Source organism: Bos indicus, chromosome 10 (genome assembly GCF_029378745.1).
Source record: "Bos indicus isolate NIAB-ARS_2022 breed Sahiwal x Tharparkar chromosome 10, NIAB-ARS_B.indTharparkar_mat_pri_1.0, whole genome shotgun sequence".
NCBI lineage: Eukaryota > Metazoa > Chordata > Mammalia > Artiodactyla > Bovidae > Bos > Bos indicus.
The window spans coordinates 50,859,204-50,883,488 of record NC_091769.1 but is presented as its reverse complement, the minus strand read 5'-3'; the positions used below and the strand labels follow the sequence as shown (position 1 = coordinate 50,883,488).

The 24,285-nt window shown below is 42.0% G+C and overlaps 1 protein-coding gene across 1 annotated transcript in view; it reads right to left on the bottom strand.

Moving 5' to 3' along the window:
• The window catches only part of MYO1E (myosin IE), a 220,890-nt gene that overhangs the window by 109,060 nt on the left and 87,545 nt on the right, over positions 1 to 24,285 (bottom strand). Inside the window, exons 2-3 of the mRNA XM_019968752.2 lie at positions 10,300 to 10,443; positions 258 to 347 (exon numbers count right to left, since the gene is read on the bottom strand). Of these exons, the coding sequence (XP_019824311.1) occupies positions 258 to 347; positions 10,300 to 10,443 (234 nt within the window). The remainder of the gene's footprint in view (positions 1 to 257; positions 348 to 10,299; positions 10,444 to 24,285) is intronic.

Sequence of the window (24,285 nt, the reverse complement as noted above, 5' to 3'; positions counted from 1 at the left end):
GAAGATGCCTAAAGCTGTAAGTCCTACATTCCATTAAACTAACATTGTATATAACGTTCCAATATTAATAGTCCTATGCTTTTTCTGAGCTGTACTCTAAAGAGCAGCACATCATTAAAAAAATCAAACAATGTCACCTATTTAAGCTGCCCAATAAATAATTTATATAAGAAAATGCAAATATATGGCCAACTTCAATTGCCCATACATCATAAAAGCCCCAAACACTGCAGTAATTTATGTGGCATGTAACTTACCGCTCCTTGGTACATTTCAATTTCCTTTTCCCCAAAATATGGCATCTGTTTGAAAGGGTTGACTGAGATTAATACGGATCCTATATATGTCTGAATTTAAATCCAGTTAAGGTCTATCATTAATCTTCACAGCTACACATTTTTCGAATTAAGCAACCAGATGTTATCAAGAATTTATAACGATTGTCCCAATGAAAAGCTCATGGGTTTGTTTTCTAAAAGATTACAAATAAAGACAAAAGCAGTTACCAAGTAGTTCAGGTTTTGTTCTTCAGGAAGAGTAGTGAACTTAATTACCAAGGTGTTATAAAAATAAATCATTACTTTAAGTGAATTGAAACACATTCTCTCAAGACTGGTGATACGCATGGCTGGGAAAAAAACAAAAACAAAAACAAACGATCAAGGACTAAAAAGAGCAAATATTTTTTCCTTGGTATCTCTTAGGTATACTGAGAACATATTCATTTACTTGTTTAATAAACAGAGGGATATAAGATGAACTGAACAGTCCTGCTCTTTAGAAGCCATGGAGAACAGAGTTGTATCCATAAGTAGAATTCAGAGCAGAAAATTACAAACACATATAGATCAGGTTTTGGAGAAGGAAATGGCAACCCACTCCAGTATTCTTGCCTGGAAACTTCCAAGGACAGAGGAGTCTTGAGGGACTACAGTCCATGGAGGTCTCCAAGAATCGGACACAAGTGAGCATAGATCAGGTTTAGGGAAGAAGGTGTTATTTATGTATGGGAAATTCTGGAAGGCCCCTCAGAAGAAAACGTGTTACTTATGTCCCCAAAATGAAGTGCTATTATAACATTCAAAATGTTTCTATTTATCATATAACAATAAACTAGTTCAAATTGGATGTCTACAACTTGCCAGGCACTGTTACATACGCTGGGGATATACAGCAGTGGACAACAGAGAGAACAGATGTAAAATACCATTAAAAAATGCAAACATCAACAAAAAACAAAACATACACAATACTCAAAATTGTTTCTTTTAATCAATGACTTCTAAATGTTTAGAAAGTTTGCAGTTAAGAATGTAAAGCCGGGACTTTCCTGGTGATCCAGTGGTTAAGACTCTGCCTCACAATGCAGGGGATGCAGGTTTGATCTCTGAAAGCAGTGAGATTTCCTTCCCCAAAGGGACATTTATATATTAGGGCCTGAGTGTCAAACAGAGCAACACAATAAAGTTTGATCAGATTACCAAGCTCCCTATGCCCAGTTCTATTCTACTCTGGCCTTGGGCAAGTCTCATCTCTGAGTGGTGGTGATTGGATGATGGGGTAAATAGAACCTACTTGATAGGTTTTGTTATGAGAATTAAGCAATACAGTATCAAATGCTCAGCACAATGTCTGATATATAGTAGAAGCAGGTTCCTTAATTCATATACTTCAAGATGCTCACCGTGTCACCTCTGAGAAGCAGTGTTAGTATTATTGAACACAAATGAGTCAAGTGTGGAATGGATCATATAATATTTAAAAAATAATATTTATACATGAAGGGGAGAATGGGGAATGATTTGGCTGCAATTTTGCTTGCTTTTTCACTAAACAGAAAGATTTTCAGATTCAAAAGGGCTGGACGTGAAATAGTGGGTTGGTCAAAAAGTTAATTCAGCCAACCCAGTGGCAGTAGAGAAGCTAGGTCCCTTTGCACAGCACACCCAGATACACCCTGCACTGCTCAGGCACAGGGGCAGACCACGGCACTGAAAGAAAACGCAGATGAGGCAGTGAATCATAACTGAAAATCACTCCAGAATTATGTAAGAAGGGCCAAGAGAAAACGTGGTTCCAAGTGCCAAAGTCAGAGGAGGCCAACAACAGATTAGAAGCCGACTTTTTTTGAGGTAAGATTTAGAACAGATTTATTGTTAGATTTAGTAAGGAGGTCATAAGTGTGCGTGGTGTTGCAGCCAAGACTCAACAAGTGTTGATAAAAACAAACATTGATAGAACACATACGTGTATAGTTAGTTAGTTCAGTCGCTCAGTCATGTCTGACTCTTTGCGACCCCATGAATCACAGCACGCCAGGCCTCCCTGTCCATTACCAACTCCCGGAGTTCACTGAGACTCACGTCCATCAAGTCAGTGATGCCATCCAGCCGTCTCATCCTCTGTCATCGCCTTCTCCTCCTGCCTCCAATCCCTCCCAGCATCAGAGTCTTTTCCAATGAGTCAACTCTTCACATGAGGTGGCCAAAGTACTGGAGTTTCAGCTTTAGCATCATTCCTTCCAAAGAAATCCCAGGGCTGATCTCCTTCAGAATGATGGCATCAATCTAAGTTCCTGATGACAACCTTGATACTATTTTAATCCTATTTTACTAGGAGGAAACTGAGGCATGAGAAATTTTCAATATTCAGAAAATACAGCATTGCTATGATCACATTATTTCAGAAGAGGGAGATGTCTACGCCTACATCTGGAGAACGGGTGCTTCTTCCTTAGCTGTAAAGGGACTACTATGAATGCCACCTGAATGAACTGATCATTGCATTCAGAGAATAAAGAGCTGCCAGAGGGGGACTGGCAAGAGTGTACTCATTGAAAAAGACCCTGATGCTGGGAAAGATTGAGGGCAGAAGAGAAGGGGGCAACAGACGATGGGATGATTGGATCAGATTACCAAGCTCCCTATGCTCAGTTCATCAGGGGATAGTGAGAGACTGGGAAGCTTGATATGCTGCAGTCCATGGGTTCGTAAAGAGTCAGACACAACTTAGTGACTGGACAACAGAGAGGAGACTTCCTTCATGGTCCAGTGTTTAAGACTTTACCTTCCAAGGCAGTGGGTGCAGGTTCCATCCCTGGTTGGGGAGCTAAGAACCCACATGCATTATGGCCAAAAAACCAACACATTAAACAGAAGCAGTATTGTAACAAACTCAATAAAGACTTTAAAAATGGTCCACATTAAAAAAAAAAATCTTAAAAAAAAAAAAAAGAGTTGCTAGAGGACCTGAGCCATAGCAGCAAATTTGGAAAACTCAGCAGTGGCCACAGGACTGAAAAAGGTCAGTTTTCATTCCAATCCCAAAGAGAGGCAATGCCAAAGGATGCTCAAACTACTGGACAATTGCACTCATCTCATGCTAGCAAAGTAATGCTCAAAAATAATATTCTCCAAGCCAGGCTTCAACAGTATGTGAACTGTGAACTTCCAGATGTTCAAGCTGGTTTTAGAAAAGGCAGAGGAACCAGAGATCAAATTGCCAACATCCGATGGATCATCAAAAAAGCAAGAGAGCTCCAGAAAAACATCTATTTCTGCTTTATTGACTATGCCAAAGCCTTTGACTGTGTGGATCACAAGAAACTGTGGAAAATTCTGAAAGAGATGGGCATACCAGACCACCTGACCTGCCTCTTGAGAAACCTGTATGCAGGTCAGGAAGCAACAGTTAGAACTGGACATGGAACAACAGTCTGGTTCCAAATAGGAAAAGGAGTACGTCAAGGCTGTATATTGTCACCCTGCTTATTTAACTTATATGCAGAGTACATCATGAGAAACGCTAGGCTGGAGGAAGCACAAGCTGGAATCAAGACTGCCAGGAGAAATATCAATAACCTCAGATATGCAGATGACACCACCCTTATGGCAGAAAGTGAAGAAGAACTAAAGAGCCTCTTGATGAAAGTGAAAGAGAAGAGTGAAAAAGTTGGCTTAAAGCTCAACATTCAGAAAACTAAGATTATGGCATCTAGTCCCATTACTTCATGGCAAATACATGGGGAAACAGTGGAAACAGTGGCTGACTTTATTTTGGGGGGCTCCAAAATCACTGCAGATGGTGACTGAAGCCATGAAATTAAAAGACGCTTACTCCTTGGAAGGAAAGTTATGACCAACCTAGACAGCGTATTGAAAAGCAGAGACATTACTTTACCAATAAAGGTCTGTCTAGTCAAGGCTATGGTTTTTCCAGTAGTCATGTATGGATTTGAGAGTTGGACTGTAAAGAAAGCTGAGTGCAGAAGAATTGACGCTTTTAAACTGTGGTGTTGAGAAGACTCTTGAGAGTCCCTTGGACTTCAAGGAAATCCAATGAGTCCATCCTAAAGGAAATCAGTCCTGAATGTTCATTGGAAGGACTGATGTTGAAGCTGAAACTCCAATACTCTGGCCACCTGACGTGAAGAACTGACTCATTTGAAAAGACCCTGATGCTGGGAAAGACTGAAGGCGAGAGGAGAGAGGGACGACAGAGGATGAGATGGTTGGATGGCATCACTGACTCAATGGACGTGAGTTTGAGTAAACTCCGGGAGTCGGTGATGGACAGGGAGGCCTGGTGTGCTGCAGTCCAAGGGGTCGCAGAGTCAGACACAACTGAGCGACTGAACTGGACTGAACTGAACCCAACCTTGGTTCTCCAATAAATAAATCTGGATTGGGTTAACATAAGAATTCCTATAGGAGGCAACTTTTTTTTTTTTTTCACTGTTAATAATCTGCTATGTTGCTGTATAAAAAGACAAAGTCTTGATTTTCACTAAGTAGTCTATATAAATTCTGGCAAGGAGATGTTCAGAGAAAAAAAACTTCTTTTGGAGTATTCCTGGCCAATTATGAATCAGTTGTGAATCAGATTGGAAGAAGGATCTCAGTAGGGCTTCTCATGGTAAGTATTACTTGAGGGGGAACTCCTGAAAAGCAAAGTTTGGTTTGAAATGGATAATGTAGCTCCTATCTATGCTAAGTAGCTACTTAAAGTAGAATGGAGACAAGAGAATTTGATTTGGAATTTAAAGGAAACAAACATATTTTTCCCACCTGCCTGGGTCTGCAGACACCTCAGCTACTTTCAAGAGAGCACAGGTGTTCTACTGGGTTGGGCCACTTTGCAGATAACTCCAATACTCACTCCCACTCCTTGCTGCATAATTCAGGTGCACCTTTGGAAAAAGCTGTTTCATCACTGTCTCTATCCACATAACTTTTGGCTAGAAATGTGTGGCCCAAGGCTAACTTTCAAATTGTATGTAGATATACAAGGCTATGATTTTTAAAAAAAAGAAATAAAATAAATGCCATCTCATTATTGCCAACAGAATATGCAAGACAGAAGAGAGCCAACAGATCTTTAATTGACTGGCTCCCAAATGTTTGTCCGTGGATCCATAAGCTTTCATTGATCTGCAACAAGAATGACAAAAAGAGAAACAAAGCCCTCAATTTTTCATAAAGTCTGATTTTTTCAGTATAAAGGGCCATCCTCTACTCTTAAACTATTTCCTTTCTATTTTGGGGGTGTTAAAATATTCTTTGTTTTATGAAATGTGATGGTAGTGCTGCTTCTATAAATTTGTTTTTAATGGTCTTATAAGGAAAAGTTTAACTTTTTTTTGTATTTAAAATAGCTCATACTCTATTTTATTTTTTAAGCTTTAAACTTTTTATTTTGTTTTGGGGTATAGCCGATTAACAATGTTATGGTAATTTCAGGTAAACAATGAAGGGACTCAGCCATACATATATATGTATCGATTCTCTCCCAAGCTCCCCTCCTATCCAGGCTGGCCCATAACACTGAGTAGAGTTCCATGTGCTATACAACAGGTCCTTGTTGGCTATTCATTTTGAATGTAGGAGAGTGTATATGACCTTCCCAAACTCCCTAACTATCCCTTCCCCCTGGCAACCATAAGTTTGTTTTCTAAGTCTCTGAATTTCTTTCTGTTTTGTAACAAGAGTTTAACTTTTTAAAAAAACATTTTAATAGCCAGTGAATTCCCTCTAACTGCCCACACTGATCTAGTCAACCTCCCTGGATTCAACACTGAGGTGGCACAGGGAGGTGAGGTGACGTGTGAAGTCACATATGTGGAAATTATGGAACTTGAGCCCCTGGCTCTGGCCATCAGACCCACATTCATCTCACTGCAGGGACATCCCCCCCAAACCCCAACATGAACTGACAGCAAAGGGCGAAACCTCACTTGGAACAAGGGCACTGCTTTGAGCTCTGGTTGGTCTGGCACAAGTGTCTCAACTCCTAATTGAAGGGTTGAAAATGCCAAGCACACTTGAGTGTGGTCTTTGAGGAAAAACAAGTTTGGAGAAAGCTGGACCCAGTGAGGTTGTAGTGCTTTGTTCAAGAACTATTTTTGTCAGCCCAGTGGCTGTAAGTGATGTCTCACCAAGCAAAGAGTGAACACAGCAAGGTTTCCCTCCTATATTTTAGAACTGAAATTGTAAGAAGGGTGGCAACGCTTCAGAAAAATAGACAGGAAATGAAACCTTCCTGGTCTTAGGATAAATAACTGAAAAAATAGGTTTTCCTTGGTTGACAACATTCGCATTTTCTAAGCAGATTGTTTTTTCTACTGTGGAACAAAGAAATGTGCAGTCAGCTTGAATGCATTAACCATTGATCATTCCAAATGCTGACCTTCAGCACAAGACAATGCTGCTATTAGATGCAGAAGAGGTCAAATGAACAATATTAAAACTTAATCTAAAATTGAATCTCTTCTTGTCTTCACTATTGAGCTTAGAAGAGAGGGAGGGGAAACTCATTTACAATACCAATGGGACCCTATCATAATAATATTCCCTTGGCATTAAACTGATTTATCTCCTATTAGAGGAAAAGATTTGCAGTTAGACCCTTGGTATTATTTCATAAACATCCAAAAGAGCCACCAAGCTTCCTCAAAGCTGAAAGCTGCTCTGTGCTATTGCCAGAAAGCACACTGATGTCAAATTTCTCATATACTGAGTGGGCAGAGATTTCTACAACAGAAAGTCTATTAGTGGTCAACTAACTCATTTCCTTGCTAGAACACATGATTAGTCAGTCATTGATTCAAAGACATTAATTCAAAGACTAGGAATCAGCCCCCTCGGTGTGAGTCATTTTAGAATTCTGCTGTCTGAATATAAAAAGCAAGTCTTCATAGTCAACAAATTTTCAACAAACACTTAATATAACGCACCATGCCAAAAATGATGTGGGAAAGAAATAAACAATGCAGGATGGTGACATTTTTCAGCTAAAATTAACAAGAAGGCACATGCATGTATACACATGTCTTATTGTTTAGTCCACCAGGGAAGCCCATACATATGTCTATATGTGATTAAACTGGTTAGTTAAAAATATATTAGGTTAATAGGAGCAAACCTTATATGGTGGGATTCCAAGGGATTTTAGTGTTCTCCTTTCTAGTTAACTGCATTTTGTAAATCATGTTAAATGAACATTTATTGCTTTAAAGTGGTTTGTAAACTTTACTTTTTAAAAGATATGTAAAGGACACGATCCCTGTTCTTAAGGAATTTCTAGTGTTTTAGGGGTAAATGACCATACAGGGAAAAGCGAGCCTGTCTGGGTTAATGGACTGCTGCTGATAACCATTTTTTTTTTCTAACCCAGCTGATCAAAAACCATGTCTACATAAATAATGAGCCCATGTTCTAAGAACATTCCAATAAATAATGAGTTCAACTACATTCATTGGAAATTAGCCTTTTATGGGCTTGTCAATAAACCAATCCTCCCTTTAAACGTTTCTATGGTAAAATGCATCTGAATGTCCAAAAAGCAACTTTATAATTGAGTTTTGGAACATAATTCAGAAATATGAGAGAACTTATATACTTGCCTTAATGTATGATAATAATAACTAACACTAACAATGTATTCACTGCATTTGTTATTTCATTTCACCCTAAACAGCCTCATGTAGAAGTTTTTATCATCACTTCCATTTTACAGGTTAGGAAATCAAGGAACACAGATCACAAAACTTGTATAAGATCACCAAGCTCATGCAGATTAAGGCTCAAAGCCAGGCTGTCCAGATTCATCCCAACTCTTTCTGGTCCATCATCAGCCAGTTTCCATGGGTCTTGCACACAAAAGTTATTAAAACCCTTTAATGATAAGCCTAGATAAAGTGAGCATATTTCAGCTTTTTTGCCAAACAAAATGAAAACTTAGAACTGCACACAACTGCTTCCATACAATTAAAGGAAGCTCTGCACAGGTATCTAGGAGTCAGCAAATGTTCCCTGTAAAGGATCAGAGAATACTTAGTTCAGGCTTTGTGGATCACAGGGTCTGTTGCAAATACTCAAGTCTGCCACTGTAGCATAAAAGCAGAGGCGGACAATAAGTAAAACAACCAGCAGAGCTGCATTCCAATAAAATCCTGTGGCGGGTGGGGTTTTGTCTGGAGGCAGTGGGCTTCCACACCTGACCAAGATGCTATTATAATGTGCTTAATGAATCCAAATATATCTATTAATACTTAAAAGCAGGGGTTTAGGGATTTAACTACCCAGATAATTGGTAAAATTTCCTATGGTAAGCAAGAAACAGCATCATATTGGTTAGAAACATCCAAGTACCTTGGAATAATGTTTATTAGCATAAATACCTGGTAAGTTGAGCTCCTTCCTCATCAATGATGGAAATGATGCAAAACTACTGCTGCATATTTATGGGTGCTTTTATCTAAGAGTAAGAGGAGCGGTATAAATAATACACAGAAGCTACGGATGTGAAGACTTTACCTCCCCGAGGTTTAGAGGTTAAAACATAAAAATGTATTTTACAATGGTTGCAAAGACTCCACTTTTAATGGCCATCCAGAACACCGCACCCTCCAAGGCCACCAACAGCATCACCACCAAGAGCCATCAAGAGCATAAACTTGCTGGTACTACTATACAGATTTTCACAGACCCCTGCTTGTCTATGACCAACCCTACGATAATTATACTAAAATAACTTTACATAGTCGCACCAAACAGAACTCCTGAATCCGGAAGGAACTTAAGCAGCTACCATAGCTCTCTATGAAGTTTATAATGAAGTCAACACACATTTGAATCAAATTTCCGTTCTGAATGCTTTCCAGTCCTACCCAAAATGGCATCTGGCAAGCTAAGACTGAAACATAAAGCACAACTCAAGAATGTCAGACATTTTCAGTAATTGATCTTCGCTTCTCTTATTTCTTTTAGTGAACATAAGAATGCAGAAAAACAGGCAAAATGGCACATTTTTTGCGTGAGGCAATCTTTTTTAAACCTTTTAAGTCTGGACTTGTCAGTCTCTGCTTTGTAATTAGGGAGCATTACCGATAGAATTCTGCAGATCAGGACATTCTTTAGGAAGAGCACAGGTTTTAGACACCACGTGCCTGGCTAGAGCACATCAAAGGTACAGAGCCATGGACTGAAATAGAGAATACCGGCTTCATCTTTTTGTTTTCCCCACACAGTGTGGCATTTGGGATCTGAGTTGCCTGACCAGGGATTGAACCTGTGCTCCCTGCAGTGGAAGCACGGAGTCGTAACCACTAGATCTCCGGGGAAGTCCTTGGCTGCATCATGATTTTGATGCAGGAAAAAACTTTAAACTAAAAACACCAGGAAAATCTTTAGCCCCATAGCGCTGAAACATATAATTACCATATGTAAAACAGACAGCTAGTGGGAAGTTGCTATGTATCACAGGGAACTCAAGCCAGTGCTCCCTGACAACCTGAAGGATGGAATGGGGGGAGGGAGAGAGGGCGGTTCAAGAGGGAGGTGTGTTAGTCACTCAGTCGCGTCCGCTTTTTGTGACGCCATGGACTGTAGCCCACAAGGCTCCTCTGTCCATGAGATTCTCCAGGCAAGAATACTGGAGTCGGTTGCCATTCTCTTCTCCAGGGGATCTTCCCAGCTGAGGGATGAACCCAGTCTCCTGCACTGCAGGCAGATTCTTTATCATCTGAGCCACGAGGGAAGCCAAGAGGGAGGGGATATATGTACACCTGTGGCTGATTCAAGTTGTTGTATGGTAGAAATCAACACAACATTATAAAGCAAATGTCCTCTAATTAAAAATAAATTTAAAAAAGAAAAACTTTAGCACCATCTTTGCCCTTCCCATAGCCTGAATCAAGGAAAAAGCCACATTCTGAAATAGTGAAAATGACTTGAACACATAAGCATCAGTTAGATGTCATCTTACTAAGATGACACGTCCGAGGAAACCAATAAAGGATACAAAAATGTAGTCGTCCATGTATCTCTTCTTTAGATTCTCCACGATGGCATTCTCTGTGATCTTGGAAAGCAAGACCATGTCATCCACACCACTGTGCTTGACATTGTGGCTCTGCCAGTGGTACCGGTAGGCTCCTTTGCTTCCCTGCAAATGGAAAACACACAGTTAGGAGGGTGGTTTATTTTTCTCCCGGAGGGGAAAAAAATAGTCACGAAGTTCACAAATATTCCTTATATCAAATAAGAACACACAAAGCAAACAAATATCTTGCTATCTAGATTCAGATTTCAGCTTTGCCACCCAAATGAAGTGGGGAAAAGTGATCTAAGCTTTTGTGTCACTTAAGCTTTTCTCTTTAAAAAAATGGGAAAAATAAGACCCAGTTCACAGAGTTGCTATAAGGATTAAATAAAACAACATGTAAAGCACCATGCGATATCCAGAGTACGGCACAGTAAATGATCACTAGGCTTGGATAATTCCTTCAAGCTTACTGTTTTGTAGAACTGACTGGCAAAATAAGCAATGACATAGAAACGTTCCAGACTTGTTTTGCAAATTATATGACAGAACTCAGAAGTGGAAAGAATATGTATGCCACAATAGTTATGTCACGTGATCATAATTTCTCAAGCCATCTGAATTGCTTTCCATCCATAAACTTTTCACTGTTGATGCAATATTAACTTTCCACATTCAAAGATCAGCCTTCCCAGGTAGCTCAGTGGATGAAGAATATGCCTGCAATGCAGGAGACACAAGAGATGCAGGTTCGATCCCTGGGTCAGGAAGATCTCCTGAAGAAGGGCATGGCAAACCACTCCAATATTCTTGCCTGGAGAATCCCATGGACAGAAGAGCCTGGTGGGCTACAGTCCATAGGGTTGCAAAGAGTCGGACACAACTGAAGTGACTGAGCATATACACACACATTCAAAAGATAAGCTACATTTTGATGACTGATCATACATGGAAATGGACCAGATAGTCTAAACATGAACACAGAATGTTCATGTTATGTCCCATGCTATGGACAGAAGAACCTCATCTGATCCCACAGCCTCCTTGGCTAGGTAGAGCCCTTGTCTGCTTACTGGATTTACAACTTAACACCAGGGGTGGCTCTGAGCACCAGAAAGGATTTCCTATCACTTGGCATTTCTGCCATGGGATCCCCATGTGTTGGGCTATGTGCCACGCCCTGGGGTTAAGGGCAGATGGGAACACCATGGTGGCTGCACTCAGGGAGCTTCTGAAGGACACTAGATACCAAAAAATTATTCATAATTTGTGCATCAGTAACAGTCAATATGTAAACATGTGTAAAATGGGTGTTCCAGGAGTGGGTGGAGAGTCCTTTGCCCCAGGAAAGACAGAAACCACTTCCTGGAGAAGATGCCATGAGAAATGAATCTATAATATTTTGAATTTGCCAGACAAGACTAGACAAAGTAGGATGTTCATTATAATCAGGCAATAAAAAAAGCCAAGGCATATGAAATAATGACAAATAACACATGACAAGCTATTGGAAGGCTCTTTCTTCCCTTGGAGTTCTCCACACTTTCTACTGGACATGTCACACACTGGACCAGGGTGGTGGGCGCTGAACTGAACAAGACTGGCTCCTCTCCCTCCTCAGGAATTCACTTTTGGGGGGGAGTTTACTTTTGTGGGAGGCAGTCTGAATAAAGAAGAAAAAAATTTCTGAACGAGGGTATCTAGAAAGGCCATCTGTCAAATGTCAAAACTAGGATGAGAAAAGGCAATAGGCTCTTTGAGAGAAGGCGGAGGTGGAAGGAAACAAAAAAGTGAAAGAGGAGAGTGAAAAAGTTGGCTTAAAGATCAACATTCAGAAAACGAAGATCATGGCATCCGGTCCCATCACTTCATGGGAAATAGATGGGGAAACAGTGGAAACAGTGTCAGACTTTATTTTGGGGGGCTCCAAAATCACTGCAGATGGTGACTGCAGCCATGAAATTAAAAGATGCTTACTCCTTGGAAGGAAAGTTATGTCCAACCTAGATAGCATATTCAAAAGCAGAGACAGTACTTTGCCAACAAAGGTCCATCTAGTCAAGGCTATGGTTTTTTCCTGTGGTCATGTATGGATGTGAGAGTTGGACTGTGAAGAAGGCTGAGCACCGAAGAATTGATGCTTTTGAACTGTGGTGTTGGAGAAGACTCTTGAGAGTCCCTTGGACTGCAAGGAGATCCAACCAATCCATTCTGAAGGAGATCAGCCTTGGGATTTCTTTGGAAGGACTGATGCTAAAGCTGAAACTGCAGTACTTTGGCTACCTCATGCGAAGAGTTGACTCATTGGAAAAGACTCTGATGCTGGGAGGGATTGAGGGCAGGAGGAGAAGGGGACGACAGAGGATGAGATGGCTGGATGGCATCACTGACTCGATGGACATTAGTCTCAGTGAACTCCGGGAGTTGGTGATGGACAGGGAGGCCTGGCATGCTGCGATTCATGGGGTCGCAAAGAGTCGGAAACGACTGAGCGACTGAACTGAACTGAACTGAATATGTTAAATTTCCCTTTAAAAAACTGCATAATGTTTTCTCTGCAGGAGATATGGGCCCTTTGATAACAGCAAATTCTAAGAGTTTCTGGGAAAGCAATTATTATAAAACCAGCCAAGAAGGGGCCATCATGGGAAAAGCATAGCACCATGGGTTCAAGCTCCAAAAAGGGGTTCAGGAAGGCTTGCCACCCATGCTGCCTTGCGGAGGAAAACCATTATATGATATATTTGACTTTCTCAGAACCACATGCAGCATCAGTTCTACAAAATTACCTCAAACCTCACCACTCTCCTTCCTTTTGTGGCAAAACAGAAAGCACTGGCCACAGGATGACTCACTGGATCTCATTCGAAGGTCCACAGTCTATTTCCAACCAGATAAAGATTCCTGGAGACATCTCTGCCCTCCCTCCTTTTCCAGCTTGAATATTCTTTCTGGACACCTGCAAAACTTACTATGCAGAGAAAACTAAGCTCCTGGAGTAACTAACCAGTATGTATGTTTCTTTTCAACACCAATAAATATCCATCTACTTAAAAGAGGGCCAAAATGTTATTTTCTCTCTAAAAATAGAAGCACAGTTGAACAAAACCGGAGGGCTACTAATAAGTTGTAGATGTTAAATAACGTGTACAAAGGGCAAGAAATGGAGGAGCTCTAGGTCACAGTGTATGTGTTTGTACTGATCCACAGAAATGCCTTCTCAATGTAACCCAAGTCCATCTTGGTGTCCAATCTGTCTTTTTTCTCTCTCACTGCAGAGTGATACATTACTGTCTATCCCAACTCAAAGGCAGTGTCCTCTTTCTACTGGCAGTTACTCCCCAGTACAACAGAACTCCTTGTGTGGAGTTTCAAATATTCCTCCACACAAAAATGTTCCCCTGGCTGGTTCTCCAGACTTCTATCTACAAGAGGATAAGGAACCAATAGAATGACTGACAGTTACTATGAGCAAGGCAATGAGTCATTTGATTTGAGAGCAACACGAAGAGCAAGAGGGAGCAATCGGAGCTTTCAGGGGGGAAGGCTGAGCTGCCTAGAGTGCCAAGGGCAAGGTCAGAACCCACGCATGGGTAAATAAAAGCTGGGAGAGGGCTGGGCTGGGCAGTTCTAGCAGAGGGTGAGAACTGGATCAGGGAGCCGGGAAACCAAACAGGGTTGCACAGGCTTCCAGTCCAGCCCAGGGAAGCTTAAATGTTCCCCACAGCGAGAAAGAACAACAGCTTTGTTTTCCTGTAGGGGACCACAGAGTTTGATCACACGGTGACTTTCCCAGAGGCCTTCCTTGGAACACAGTCACTGACAGCGAGTAAGTGGGGAGCAGAGTGGGAAGTGGCTGTCATCTTACAACCCTGGACAATATCCTCGGAAGCAGAAGCTGAAAGTTGCCATCAGATCACAAACTATGGTCCTAGAATTATGTGGATAAGAACGGCACTCCTGGGGGCGCAGAATCTCAACCCCTTTGCTTCTTTCTCCTGCCCCTGACTGGGAGGGGAGGGGCAGGACAGGCTGCCACACCTGCTGGGGGAGGACCCAAGGGATGCCCCCATCTGGGTGAGGAGGGACATTTTTCTTCATGGCCAAGGTGCAGGCTACCAGGCCAGCACCGCTTCCTTCTCCTCTATGGGCTTTCTGGGTGGGTAACACCTTTTTGTTCCCAACCAGAAAAGGAAATATTTGAATAAGTAGGGGCACTCAGCAAGGCATTTCATTTCCTAACAGTTCTTGGTGAGTGAAGCACTGCTATACAAAGGACAGGAATGTGGCCGCTGATGCCCCAGCTAAGAAATTATAATAATGATAATAACAATGATAGTGATGATAAAGGTTACTCCTAACCCTGACAAGTTCTGAAAGAGGAGGACTTCCCTGGCAGTCCTGTGGTTAAGTCTCCACACTCCCAAAGTAAGGGGCATGGGTTTGATCCCTGGTGTGGGAACAAGGATTCCACATGTTATACAGTGTGGCCAAGAAGGAAAAAAACATATATATATGAACAAGATACTTCCCACTAGGTAAAGATTGAGTGCAGACTTCCTCAAGTCCATAGTTAATTTCTAATTATGAATCAGCTGATTAAAAAGCATGGATTCACATTCAAGTTTTAAAACGTGGGGTTCGCCCACATCCATATAATGGCCTGGTGTACTCCTCACATTTAAGAGGTGGCACCAAGACACAGAAGTATCTCACAGAGAGGAAGAAGCCAGGGCACTGATTTTAAAAGGCGGAGTGTCATGAACTGGTGTGTATTCAGCAGGGTGGGGACCGGGATGAGGAAAGGTGAGTCAGCGCACAAAGGCAGGTACTGTCCTGAAGGCCAACCTCCACTTCCACAAAGAGGCCCCGGGGCAGCCCTGCCCACAGCAGGGGCGCTGCCACACTCTCACTAGTATCTCTGAGCACTTTCCTTCTCTGGTTCATCCCGGAGGGAGGAGATGATCACATAATGGGTAACTTTACTTCTTCAAGTGCCCTTAAGATGCCCAGGAAAGGGAGGCCATCAAACAAGCTGAGTAAACACAAGAGGCTCAGTGTTGGGCAGGGTCTAGGGGAGGGGTGGCCACACACACCCTTGCTCTCCTGTAGGGAGAGTATTTGTTGTTTTTCAGTCACTTGTGACCCCATATCCTTCACTATCTCTTGGAGTTTGCTCAAACTCATGTCCATTGAGTCAGTGATGTCATCCAACCATCTCATCCTCTGTCGTCCCCTTCTGCCCTCAATCTTTCCCAGCATCGGGGTCTTTTCCAGTGAGTCAGCTCTTTGCATCAGGTGGCCAAAGTATTAGAGTTTCAGCTTTAGCAACAGGCCTTTGAACGAATATTTAGGGTTGATTTTCTTTAGGATTGACTCGTTTGACCTTCTTGCAGTTCAAGGGACTCTCAAGAGTCCTCTCCAGCACCACAGTTCAAAAGCATCAATTCTTCGGCACTGAGCCTTCTTTATGGTCCAACTCTCACATCCATACACAACTATAGGAAAAAGCATAGCTTTGACTGTATGGATCTTTGTCAGCAAAATGATGTTTCTGCTTGTTAATACACTGTCTAGGTCGGTGATAGCTTTTCTACTAAGGAGCTGGTGTCTTTTTAATTTCATGGCTGCAGTTACCGTCTACAGTGATTTTGGAGCCCAAGAAAATAAAGTCTGTTACTGTTTCAACTGTTTCCCCATCTATTTCCCATGAAGTGATGGGACCAGATGCCATAATCTTAGTCTTCTGAATGTTGAGTTTTAAGCCAGCTTTTTCACTCTCCTCTTTCACTTTCATCAAGAGGCTCTTTAGTTCCTCTTTGCTTTCTGCCATTAGAGTGGTGTCACCTGCATATCTGAGGTTACTGATATTTCTCCCGCAATCTTGATTCCAGCTTGTGCTTCATTCAGCCCGACATTCTGCAGGATGTACTCTGCATGAAAGGTAAATAAGCAGGGTGATGATATACAGACTTGACGTACTCCTTTCCCAATGCTGAACCAGTCCGTTGGCCATGTCCAGTTCTAACTGTTGCTTCTTGATCCACATACAGATTTCTCAGGAGGCAGGTTAGGTGGTCTGGTATCCCTATCTCTGTAAGAATTTTCCAGTTTGTTTTGATCCACAGTCAGAGGCTTTAGGGACTCTCAAGAGGCCTCTCCAGCACCACAGTGTGAAAACATAGATTCTTGGGCACAGTATCATTAAGAGAGTTGTGTAGGACTAGGGATAGAAACTAAAGTCACACAGACCAGTATAAACACTGTTAACTAAACAGAAATAATGGGCATACTCTCTTTGATCCAGCTCCTTTATTTTAAAGAATTCACCTTAAAATCTACCAAGGATGCCAAGATGTATGCACAGGGTTCTTCATGGCAGCGAAGTGTGTAATGGGGAAAAATGGACACAGGGTTTGAAGACCTATCAGATCATGGCGCCCCCTGAGAGGAGTTCCACGTGGTCACTGGAAGGACTCTGCCTGTGCTGACTTGGAAAGTTCTTCAAGACCCATAGATGTGTAAAAATAGCAATCAGTATGTGAATTAAGTATTGAATGACACATTAAAAGACGTGTGTTTTAATTGTTTTCTTGAAAGATACACAAGGTTCCATCAGGGAGAAGGCCTGGGGAGAAAAGGTGACATAATTTACTCTCCATTTTAAACTTGGCAGCACAGTGTACTTTTTTATTGCTATTTTAAATCATATGCATGTGTAAGTAAAATTTAAAAATAAACAAGCGTTGGGGACTTCCCTGCTGGTACAGTGGATAAGAATCCACCTGCCAGTGTAGGGGACAAAGGTTCGATCCCTGGTCAGGGAAGATTCCACACGTCATGGATCAACTAAGCCCATGTGCCACAGCTACTGAGCATGCGTGCTGCAACTACGGAAGCCCGTGTGCGAAGAGCCCGTGCTCCACAACAAGAAAAGCCACGGCCACGAGAAGCCAGTGCACTGCAACTAGAGAAATGCCCCCACATAGCAACAAAGCCCAGGGCAACCCAAAGTAAGTAAACTAATTAATTAATACAAAATAGAAGTGTTGAATATGATGCCAATGAAATCAAGCATTTTCTGGGGATGGTGATTTCCAAAAAACCTAGGACTAGAATGCCCCCAATGTTATAAGCAAATCACCCCCAAAGAGAGAGAAACCATATTCTTATTGTCAGCAATGGACAATGGGTAATGCTCTGGCCTGCGGATGAGCTGAACTTGTTTTTTAATGGGATTTTCTGACCCAGTGACTCATAACAGGAAAGGCATGGACATCTAATTCTCTGGTAGATGTTACCATCTTTTTAATTGACAGTCTGGGTATTCTACTTTTTGCAGTTCTGCTGTTTGACTGGAATAAAACACTTCCATTGCAAATGATGGAAAAATCAACCATAAATATTTGTCTATGTACCGGGCACAGTCAGCCAGCATTGTGTTTCAACTACACACACACACACTATTTTGGTGGTATGAAGACTGATGTCTGAAGCAAGTATGTGTCAGTGCTGAGCTGCAATGAACAAAGCACAAGGAAGGGGTGTTTCTGGAACAGTGAGGGCTAGGGGTGAGAAAGGGCAGTCGGGAGCCCACAAAACTCCTAATCCCCTCTGTCCTTAAGGTAACAGGGACTGACTCTTACTGAACCCGTAAATACATGCCGAAGCTTTACGGTATCTCGATTCTCACAATACCCCTAAGACGTGAATATTACAATCATGCCACCACTATTTACAAATGGGTAAAGTGAGGCCTGGAATTATAACATACCAAGTTGCCTCTGCTTGGAGAGGCTGAGGATGGGAAAGTCCATGGGAGGTTAGCACACAGAGTAGGAGGCCCAATGAATGTAGAAATGTGTTCATTAGTTTCACTCATGTAGGTACATGTGAGCTGATCAAAAGCTGAATATTCATGCAGCATTACCACATACATGGCCTCAGTTAATCCCTATGACAAAGGACCAGGGTTGAGACCTGTCATGGGGATTTCTGACTTCCTTTTCTTCACTCTTTCTGCTATACCACAGCTCACTTCCAATACCATTATCAAGGCCAAGTGTGGACACTGGCTCCAGGATCACTAGATCCAGCAGTTTCTAAGCCAGGGTTGGCCAGAGTCACCCTTCCTCACTAGAGCAAACCAAGACACTGAGGGTCTGCAGAAGGGGATGCTGTTAATAATAAAGCTGGAACAAGAGGCATCAACTGGGACTCCTCAAGCTGCATGGTTGCATCTGTGATCAACTTGATCCCAGAAAAATCACAGGCAACTCTCAGAGACCAGCCCTCCCAGCAAGATCCTCAGGGTCTCCCACAAATCACTAAGCCTCTCTGAGGCCCTCAGGGCCTCTCAGGGGTCTGCTCAGGAGAAAGAGGTTCCTGACATTGCACTGCCCCCAGAAGATAATCACACCAACCTCAAATCCTTCTTGGGGTAGAGCTGGTTTTACATGATGACATGATCGGGGCAAAGGGTGAATGGTACAGGCCAGTCTGGCAACAGTGTCTGGGCTAATTGAGTAGGGGAGAGAAAAAAAGGTTTGGAGGGGAAAAAAGAAGAAAGAGGGATGGTAAGGTGTCCAAATTTGGTTTTAATTGCAATAATCATATTATTAATATAGAATGATATCTCTGTATGGCAAAACAGTTGTTAAAATGATGTGGTTATTTACCTAAGTGTAGTTTCTGGATGGTTTTACTTCTCTACTGAGTACACAATTTATAAAACGTATACACACATATACAGTTCTTTTTAGTGAAAAATTAGATAAGATACAAATAAGGGATAAATATGTTGTACAATGAAATGAAATCTATGTATAAATGACACTTTCCCCATGTTCTCTTGTTATTCTGTGTTAGTTTGTTCATCCCCACTTGCAGCTATAGTAAACTCTTCTTTAAATAACATTGGGCTCCCATCAGGAAAAGAAACATCCTGTCTTTCACTTACTCTAACTGAAACGTGGCTACCAAAAGGATCATTTTTTATATCAGTGAACAGTTTAAACCTAACATGGTATAAAGGAACAGTTAACATATTCCATCAACTCTATGAATAAGATGCATTTTTTCATATTCTTACAATGTGACATTAGGGTGTGTCCTATAACCAATGCTGTATCACAGCTCAGCTCTTATAATCAGGAGCATCTGAGGTTTGATGGATTATGGCACAAGGCACTTCTGAGGAGCCAGGCCCCACTCTATGCCCTTTACAGATGTGAGGTCACTGTGTAAATCATCAAAGAGATTATGAAGCTTCGGTTATTCTGGAAGCATCGTAACATGTACTAATGTCACATCAGGAACTGTGCAGTGGTTTTACTGCTGAGGTTGATCAAATTTCCCAGTTCTAGAGGGTTTGCTGTGACAATTTTTATAGCTGTTTTTCTCCACCCCCATCCCAAACAGGATACGGGCAAGTGTCCTGGCTGACAAACAGCTCATATTAAACTGCCCACATCAGGTCGCAAGTTTGCAAAGCAAGGTAACCTCCTCTTTAGTTTGTAAATGTATGTTCGTCGCTCAGTGGTGTCCAACTCTTTGTGACCCCATGGACAGCAGCCCGCAGGCTCCCCTGTCCAAGGAATTTTCCAGGCAAGAGAACTGGAGTGGGTAGCCATTTCCTTCTCTATCAATTTGTAAAAGGCATGTTCAACTTGGATCTCTTCCAATCTAAAAATCCCTTCAGTATTTTTTTAAAAAGTGAAAAGTGAAAGCTTCCCTGATAACTCAGTTGGTAAAGAATCGCCTGAAATGCAGGAAACCCCAGTTCGATTCCTAGGTCGGGAAGATTCCCTGGAGAAGGGAAAGGCTGTATCACAGCCTTTGCACAGCCAGTGCAGTATTCTGGCCTGGAGAATTCCATGGACTATATAGTCCATGGGGTCGCAAAGAGTCAGACATGACTTAACAACTTTCACTTCACTTTCGTTAAGATCATTGAAGCAGGAACCCTGCCTCGCTCACCACTGCCCAGAAGTGGTATGTCCACCCCAGGGGGTTACAATGAGCTCTGGCCTTCATTCATATACACTCTACTCTAGTGTTTCCTAAACTTCATTTTCAACCCCTTTAACAACTTTCTTACATTTGCTGCTGCTAAGTCGCTTCAGTCATGTCCGACTCTGTGCAACCCCATAGACGGCAGCCCACCAGGCTCCACCATCCCTAGGATTCTCCAGGCAAGAACACTGGAGTGGGTTGCCATTGTCTTCTCCAATGCATGAAAGTGAAAACTTCAGGGGGTACCAGTTCCACCCCTGGTTGAAGAACAAAGATCCTGCATCCTAAGTGATGTGGCCAAAAAATAATGAAAATTAAGAAAAGAAGTACACACACAGACACAGGGACCTAACAGTATACCTTGCTGCTACATCCCTCGCATGAGGGCCCCACTGCCATTCTCTCCTGCGCTTATTCCCACCAATTTCAAACCTAGCCATAAAGAATTTAAATCACTTCTATTTCCTAGATGTATTTTTCTCCGCACATGAGATCCCCCTTTGGACAGCAGAAGAGAGGCGAGGTTTCCCTTTTACAAGTAGAAACTGTTTTGTATTCGTGTTCCAAATCCCCTGCATTTTCCATCAGGGGTCCCCAGAACACTCCTCTAGTCCTCTCACCTGGGAAAACAGCCACACATGAGACATTTGATCAGTCCTCTGGAGTAACGGCTTGTCCCGAGGCCGACAAGGAAGGTCTCTCTTGGGCACCTACGATTTCCTCTTTCTCTTCTGGGAAGTGCTTCCTGCAAGGATTACCAGCACTGTTCCATCCTTTTCCCCTCCAGTCTCTAGGGTAAACTAGGATGGTGGCTCTCTCCTCTGGGAAAAATACTCTTCTGACACAACAGCTAATTCTTATTACATACTAGCACGGTTCTAAACATTTCATACGTGACCATTTTTTCCCCAAGCATGTATTTTTTAACTGAAGGAAAATTGCTTCACAACATTGTGTTGGCCTCTGCTATAGATCAACATGAGTCAGCCCTACGTATATATATACATGATAATTTATTTAATCCTCACAGCCTGATCAGGCAGGAGACTGAAGCACAGAGAAGTTAACTATTAATAAACTGCCCAACCGCAGCAGCTGGGCTTCAAACCCGGGCCAACCAGCTTTCTTTGCACTTAATCATTACACCTACTGCGTCTTGTAATAAGGTAAGTGACTGTTGGAAACGGCAATAATGCTAGTGTCCATAGTAATTGTTTTATTGAATGTTTACTGCTTGCCACATATCAACTTTTTTTCCTCCACAGAACAGCATGAAGTGGCTACTTTTATTATTGGTACACAGGTACCCTGTGCAAAGCTCAGCACCTGGGAGTCCACAGAGGAAGCAGTCTGGTCATTGGCCTTGAGAGCCCATCCACTCCTGGCCATGTCCCCAGCTTGCAGATCAGTGCCTGGCACGTAAGCATGCTCAATCAGTACTAGTTGGGCCAGTGAATTCCAGGCAGCTTTGGTTCATCTCAGAACTAAACAGTGTCTCTGCTGTATAGCACAGGGAACTCTGCTCAATGTTATGTAGCAGCCTGGATGGAAGGGGGGTTTGGAGAGAATGGATACATCGTATGTATGGCTGAGTCCTTTGCTATCCACCTGAAACTGTTACAACATTGCTTCCCCCCATCCCCACAAACTACAACAATGACAAAGTCTTTGGGGGGGAGGGTACGGATTCTCCTTCACTCTTTTTTTGATCTTTATTTATTTTTTAACACCAAAAACATTTTGTATCAGGGTATAGCTGATTAACAATGTTGTGATAATTTCAAGTGAACAAAATGGCTATACTCCAATGCAAAATAAAAAGTTAAAAAAAAATAAAAATGAACCATAATGCAAAAAAAAAAAAAGGAATAAAGAAGTCTCAACCAAGGAGGACAAATCCAAAAATAAATAAATAAAGAGAGAACTAAATACCTCACCATGACAGCAGTCAGAGGGGGACAAGGTCGGGGAAGGGGCTTGGGGTGGGGCGGCCCCAAGTAAAAAAGTTTCTGAAGCTTTCCTAATGCTCCTGGCCCAGAAGATCAAAGGGAAGAGAAATGAAGTGAAGTGAAGTCGCTCAGTCATGTCCGACTCTGCAACACCATGAACTGTAGCCTACCAGGATCCTCCGTCCATGGGATTTTCCAGGCAAGAGTACTGGAGTGGGTTGCCAGTTCCTTCTCCAGAAGTTGCCTCTAAAGACAGTTCTCTCTTAACTGTCCACTGGCATCCAGGTAAGGAAAACAGGCTACTTTTGACCACAGGGTGAGGACATTTCAAGCTACAAAATAAATCAAATGGTTGAAATTCCATTATGTGACAAATGCTCATTTTATTTCTGTCTCTATTTATATTTTAATCAAACAACTGAAGAGTCACATTGATGTCAGTCTCTGTCTTTTCAGCTGCACCTCTGCTAATCTGACAACATGACAAGCATTTATCAGTCCCTTCAGGGACCTACCTGTCATTACTCATGTTTTCAAGGAGTTGATTACAATGAACAGACTTGGGTTCAAGTATAGACTCTACCTCTGTGACCTTTGGCAAGGTCAGTTTCATGGAATTTAATTCTTCACAATTCAGGTAGTCTATTAAATACATATGTTAATGTGATTTAGTTTTTGCACCTCTGATAGGATTTTGTTTTCTTGGTTAATGAATCTATGACCAAAAGTCCTATCAGACAATGTATCCTAATTTTTGGTTTGAAAATGATAGTCCCTGAAGCAATGGTAGCTGTTCAGTAAATTTCTTAAACTGAATTAAGAAGTCAAAGTAATGATGCAGGCAGAGCAGCTAGAAATACTGGCATTGATGGCTCTTGTTCATACTGTTAATTGAAATGGAAATAAAAAAAGGAAGATAATTGAGCAATTCCTTGTCACTTAGAAATGAACTATTACTCTGTACTATGAAAGAAATTCTAACTCAAACCCTATTTTGAGGAAAAAGAAAATTATGCAAAGATTTAAAAGACTTCAGTAGAATTGATATCAACCTGATTAAAAACAGTCTTCCAGGACTCACTATCATTCACAGCATCTTTCTGCACTGATTACAAAACATGTATTATTTATGTCATGCAAAACAGTAGAGGTATGACAACACAAGAAAATCAACTCATTTGGTGTTTTTTTAAAGTTTAATTTACTTTTTATGAAAAATGAACTGTTTGGGCATATATAAATGACAAAACCCAGGATGAGTGTTTCAGAATGTGGTAGGCGGCGGGAAGGGCCCGGAGTGTGATCAAGGGTACCTTGGGGGCACCGGACAGTCTTTGTCATGGATTAGCCATGGGGGAGACTGAGTCCAGGATAGAAGCCAAGTTCAGGGATGAGAGGTGTCCCCCAAGCACCACAGTCACTAGCCAACAATGAAGACAGACATACAGAATTGAGAAATGCCTTCAGCATCTTCTCCAGGTTTTGGCAAGGGCATTTCTAGACTCTTTGCTTGATCTGGCCTGACCTGCTGCACAGAGATGTCATGTTCTTCCAGGGGCAAAATGCAGCCATAAAGTGTTGGTCTAGGGCACAAACCAGACGGGCTTCCCTGATGGCTCAGCGGTAAAGAATCTACCTGCAATGCAAGAGACATGGGTTTGACCCCTGGGTTGAGAAGATCCCCTGGAGAAGAAAATGGTAACCTATTCCAGTATTCTTGCCTGGGAAACCCCATGGACAGAGAAGCCTGGTGGACTGTAGTCCACGGGGTCGCAAAGAGTCGGACGTGACTGAGCAACTAAGCGTGCATGCACGAATGTATAAAATAAATAACGAATGAGAACCTAGTGTGTAGTACAGGGAACTCTACTCAGTGCTCGTGGTGACCTAAATGGGAAGGAAATCCAAAATGAGGGGATATATCTATACATATATAGACTTCCCTGGTATCTCAGACAGTAAAGTGTCTGCCTACAATGTGGGAGACACGGGTTTGATTCCT